The sequence below is a fragment of the Microtus ochrogaster genome, linkage group LG3, assembly GCF_000317375.1.
Source record: "Microtus ochrogaster isolate Prairie Vole_2 linkage group LG3, MicOch1.0, whole genome shotgun sequence".
Lineage (NCBI taxonomy): Eukaryota > Metazoa > Chordata > Mammalia > Rodentia > Cricetidae > Microtus > Microtus ochrogaster.
The window spans coordinates 46,153,586-46,158,961 of record NC_022029.1 but is presented as its reverse complement, the minus strand read 5'-3'; the positions used below and the strand labels follow the sequence as shown (position 1 = coordinate 46,158,961).

General features: G+C 39.7%; 1 protein-coding gene across 1 annotated transcript in view; it reads right to left on the bottom strand.

Moving 5' to 3' along the window:
• Asxl2 (ASXL transcriptional regulator 2) overlaps positions 1-5,376 on the bottom strand; it is a 76,572-nt gene that overhangs the window by 62,243 nt on the left and 8,953 nt on the right. Inside the window, exon 2 of the mRNA XM_005360858.3 lies at positions 983-1,065. Within this exon, the coding sequence (XP_005360915.1) occupies positions 983-1,065 (83 nt within the window). The remainder of the gene's footprint in view (positions 1-982; positions 1,066-5,376) is intronic.

Genomic DNA, 5,376 nt, shown 5'->3' with positions numbered 1-5,376 from the left:
CTGGTCTCGAACTCACAGAGATCTGCCTGCCTCTGCCTCCCGAGTGCTGGGATTAAAGGCGTGCACCACCACCGCCCGGCTGAATCTGAAATAATTTTAACATTTCTTAATGACAGTCTTAATTATGCAATGACTATTATATGCTAACAAGAATCTTAGAAATCAAAGGGTAGTATCTTTGACCCTATTAACACATTAAACATTTATTGATTTTTAAACATGTGTGTGTGAGTGTGTGCGTGTGTGTGTGTGAGAGAGAGAGAAAGAGAGAAAGAGAGAGAGAGAGAGAGAGAGAGAGAGAGAGAGAGAGAGAGACCGACCAAAGGGGGGGAACCAAAGAACAATTTTCAGAAGTCATCTCCTTTCTTCCACTGTGAGTTCTAGAGACTAAACTTGGGTCATCGAACTGGCAAGAGCTTTAACTCCTTGAGACATCTTATCAGCCCTATTTATTTGGTTTTTTGTTTGTTTGGGGGGAGAGGTCTTGCTATGTTATCCAAGCTGGTCTAGAACTCAGGCTCAAGTGATCTTCCAGCCTTAGCCTCTGACAAGCATCTTGGACTATAGGCATTATGTCATGATGCCCAGCATCTTGACACACAAACATCATTTCCATTTCTTTAATAAATCTTATTTCTTCTCATACTGCCTACTTCTGAAACTGCCATGTAGTAATTTTTACTCAATTACTGAACTCAGTATATACAAAGCACGAAGTGATAGGTGATGGTTTAAAGATGACTCCAGGTTTTCCTATGCATCAAAGTGCATGTGCTCTGAAAGACAGCTTAGTTACTTTCTCATAAGGATTTACTTTACTTATTTTTAGTTTTATAAATGCTATGACTTAAAAACCCCAAGGACTGACAGCTGAAAAAACTGGAAGTTCATAAAGTATACCATACTAATCAATGACTGCTTTAGACAAAGAATACTAATAAATACAAGCATAATTATTACTAGTAGTATTTTAATAACTCACCTGATTTCCTTTAACCCTTCTCTCTGGATAACTTGAAGAATTTCTTTATGACTCATAGGTGTATTAGGGTATTTTTCTAAGACCTGAGAAACAAGGAAATAATATAATGAATTCTTAAGTTCTCATTCTTATAATTGTCTGTTATTATAACTATGTCAATAACTAGATCTAAAACATACATATCTAGAGACTTCACCCAGAACTCTTCCATAAATCACAAACAGTAAGTTAAATTCTTAAGCAGAAATGGATCAAAAAGGCTAAAATTAATGTTTTAATTAGTGAATATGAAATAAACAAATAGCATGCTTTTCTTGGGCTATTTATTAGCCTTGTTTTTTTCTGCAATTTCACTATAAATAACTAATTTCTTCTACTAGTTAAACAAAAACACACAGAAATAGAAAATAATCATAAATTTCAAAACTCATAATAAAAAAAAATCGCTGCTCTGTTCAGAAATTATACTATACTGCAAGAACAAACAAGAGTGAACTATCCTGAGTAAAACACGCGTGTTTACATGCAACAGTACTTTGGTTAAACTGGCCAGAATGGTACGTGACTGTTCCTGCACTGTAGATTTAGGCAGCAGTACCAAGAGTTAGTAAGTAGCCAGCCTAGACTAAATATGTAGAGTTTCTCCCCCTCAAAATGGTTCATGCCCATAAGTACAGCACTTAGGAGAGACATGAATACTGTAGAAAATTCAACGTCAGTCTGGGCTACATAATGTCAGCTGGGCAACAGAACAAAACAAAAACAGACCTGGGATGCTGAGATGGATCAGCAGGTAAGAGCACTTGCTGCCAAGCCTAATGACCTGAGTTCAGTCCCCAAGACCCACATGGAGAGTTAATTTTCTGAGCTATGTGCACATAACCTCACAAATAAATACTAAAAACAAAAAAGGACCGTTTCTCCTTTTCATAACAATTTTTGTTTACAATTAATTATTTTTCTTGGGAGAAGGGTTTAAGACAGGATTTCTATGTGTAATAGTCCTGGCTCTCCTAGAACTCATTTTGTAGACCAGGCTAGACTCAAACTCACAGAAATCCTGCCTCTGTCTTCTGAATGCTGAGATTAAAGATGTGCACCACCACTGCCTAGCTTATAATTAATTATCTTAATTCCCCTAATAAAATATGAAAATGAGAAATATATATACATACACTAGAAAAACCTAAGAAGAAAAATCAAAATATTTCGGAGTAAAAAGACTAAACAATTACATTCGTTATTTTTAACTTCAGCAACTGTAGATTTATTAAGGAAAAGTGAAGGAAGCTTATGGAGGTGGGAAGGATCCCTTCTTATCACAAGCTGTGTAGGCTAGTAGTTTTCCAAAACAGCTACCTTATTCTAACCACAGGAGGGCAGTGTCTTGTCTTTCTCTGTCTCTGTCTCTGTCTCTGTCTCTCTCTCACACACACACACAAATTCTACTGGAACTGTTCAAACTACAAAAATACAATTTACAAACTACTCTTATGACAATGATTAAACATGGGGGAAAGAAAGGTTAAAAACAATAGTATAAGGTTGGAGAGATGCCTCAGGAGTTGAGGGCACTGCCTGATCTTCAAAGATCTGGAGTTCAACTCCCAAGACTCACATGGTGGCTCACAACCATCTTAAGTCTTCCTAGAACATCAAAATAAACAGGGAATTGGAGTCAATGAATTACTTTTGCCAATGACAGAAATAACTTTCCAAACCAAGACAAAAGGAAATCTTAGCCATTCCAAATTTTGATCCCAACATGAAAGTCAGATACAGTTTTAACAACTGTTTCATCATTCAAACTTATACTACCTGATGTTTGCAACTAAGGAACAAAATGAGTCGAGACGCTGCTTTCCCACTATGAATTTCATAAAACACTATGAGAAGTCAGAAACTGAACTTTACACAGGAAAACCATCCTGGTGGGAGGGAGGAAGGAATGGCAGAAGGAGAAAGAAAGGAACCTAGGCACTTCAAAATGAAAACAGAACTAGCTGGGCGGTGGTGGTGGTGCACACCTTTAATCCCAGCACTCAGAAGGCAGAGGCAGACTGATCTCTAGGAGTTCCAGGGCAGCTTGGTCTGCAGAGCTGCCAGAATTACAGAGAAACCCTGTCTCGAAAAAAACAAAAACAAAAACAAAGAAAGGGAGAGAGGAAGGGAGGGAAGGACGGAGGAAAGGAGGGAGGGAGAAAGCTCAGGTGGAGGGGTTTATTGGGCAAAAGTGAATGGGGGGGGGAGACAGGCCTCTGGGGACAGAAAAGAGAGAAAAGAGGGAGAGAGTCCAGCATTCGGGAAGCAAGAGGCAGGTGGATCTCTATGAGTTGGAGGCCAGCCTGATCTACAAAAGCTAGTTCTAGGACAGGCTCCAAAGCTACACAGAAACCTGGTCTCAAAAATAAAAAATTAAAGCAAAAAAAAAGGGAGAGGCAGAGAGAAAGGCCTGTAGAGAAAAAGAGGGAGGGGTGGGAGTGGGCAGGGCACTTTTAAAAGGGAAGATAGTGAATCGGTACGGGTGGTGCTTGGTGGCACAGCTGAGGACTTTTACCAAGGTCAGGTCAGTCCACAAGCCTGAATACTAATACAAAACACTCTTCAGGAGGGCCCTAGAGCATTTTTCCACCACATCAGGTAGCTCACAACTACTTATGTGTATCTCCAGCTCCACGGGGATACAAGAACTCTGACTTCTGCAGGCACAGGCACATGCATCACGCGAGGGAGTGCACATGCACACATACACATACATGCTTAAAACTTTTAAAAATAAAGTTATTCCTTCCTGGGCAGTGGTGATCATACCATTAATTCTAGCATTTAGGTGGCAGAGAAAGGCAGATCTCTGGAGTTCAAGGCCAGCAGGGTCTAAGAGCAATTTCCAAGACAGCAAGAACTACACAGAAAAATAATCTTAAAAAAATTAAAAAATAAAGTTATTCTTATATATAATATTGCAGAAAAGGAAAAGAACAGAGCAAGGAAATAACTATTATCCTTATTTTGTCCTGCTTCCAAAATGACCATTGGCTGGTATATGGAAACTTGAATTTGGAGAGCAATGCTCTGTACAAAACATGGGATTACTGAACATCTGCTTTCCTTCTAGAAATTGGGAACCATGATATGTGCTACTGTTCAATAAAAACTCCTTGGTTCTGTTTCATGGTAGACAACGTTTACTCCTAGTCTTAATTCATTTCTGGAGAAAACACTAGAAACCTTCCTCCACATTTTACTCTACTCACTTCAATTTGAGTCTTCTGTGTAAATACACATTTATGTATGTGCACCTGTGGGTGGAAACCAAAGGTCAACCTCAAGTATATTTACTTCCTTTAGTGGCCCTCCCTCTTCCTTTTTGAGACATTCTCTCACTTAGGCCTGGCTCACTTGTTGCCCAGTGAATTTTAGGGATCTGCCTGTTTTCCTTTCCAAGTCTAGGATTACAAGCATACACTACCATTCCTGCCTTTTTATGTGGATGCCAAGGACCCAAACACAGGTGCTCATGCTTGTGTGCATTTGTCTTTTTTTCACTCCTTTAAAAAAAAACTCAATCCAAATCCTGCCTCCCTCCATATCCCCCAAGTACTGCAATCATAGGCCCATGTACCACAGTCTGTTTCTACCATCCCCAGTTTTGAACTGAATCGTTTGCCATAATAAACGACAACTCTTAGTATGACTAAAAGCTGAGTCCCACGTGTCTTCTTACAGAATCACCAAACCTGGAAGTGGTATCAAGGATCTCTCCCACAAAAAGGAACTAAGAGTATGTTGCTGGCAAACACTACTCTAAAAGAACAGCTAAAAGTTTTCAAGGCAAAAAAGATACACTATCAGAACAAGTCTTCTTGTGATCTACTCCAACACTTAGAAGGCAGAGGTGGAAGGATCAGAAGTTCAAGGTTATTCTTTGGGATCTGTGTGTGTGTCTGTGTGTGTCTGGCAGTGAGTGTTGGTAAAAGCTCAGAGACACTTTAAGAATGAACTCAGCCTTTCGCAGCTAGCTGCAGGGGAGTCCAGCCTCAATGGACTGAAGTGCTTTCCCTTCACCACGGCATATTTAGCTTTCTCCATACAAAACCCATGGAAACCACAGAAGGAGAGAACCAACTCAAAAAAGTTGTCTTCTGCGTACACACCCCAAATAAAGGTCAGCTGTCCTCTGACCTTCACTTTGTACACACACCAAACACAAATTAAAAATATTTGTACAGGCCAGGTGGTTGCTGCACGTACCTTTAATCCAAACACTTGGAAGGCAGAGGCAGGTGGAAGGCTCAGAAGCAAGTAAATCTCTGTGAGTTCAAGGCCAGCCTAGTCTACAAAGCAAGTTCCAGGAAGTCTAGACAGTTACAGAGAAACCTTGTCTTAAAAAAAAA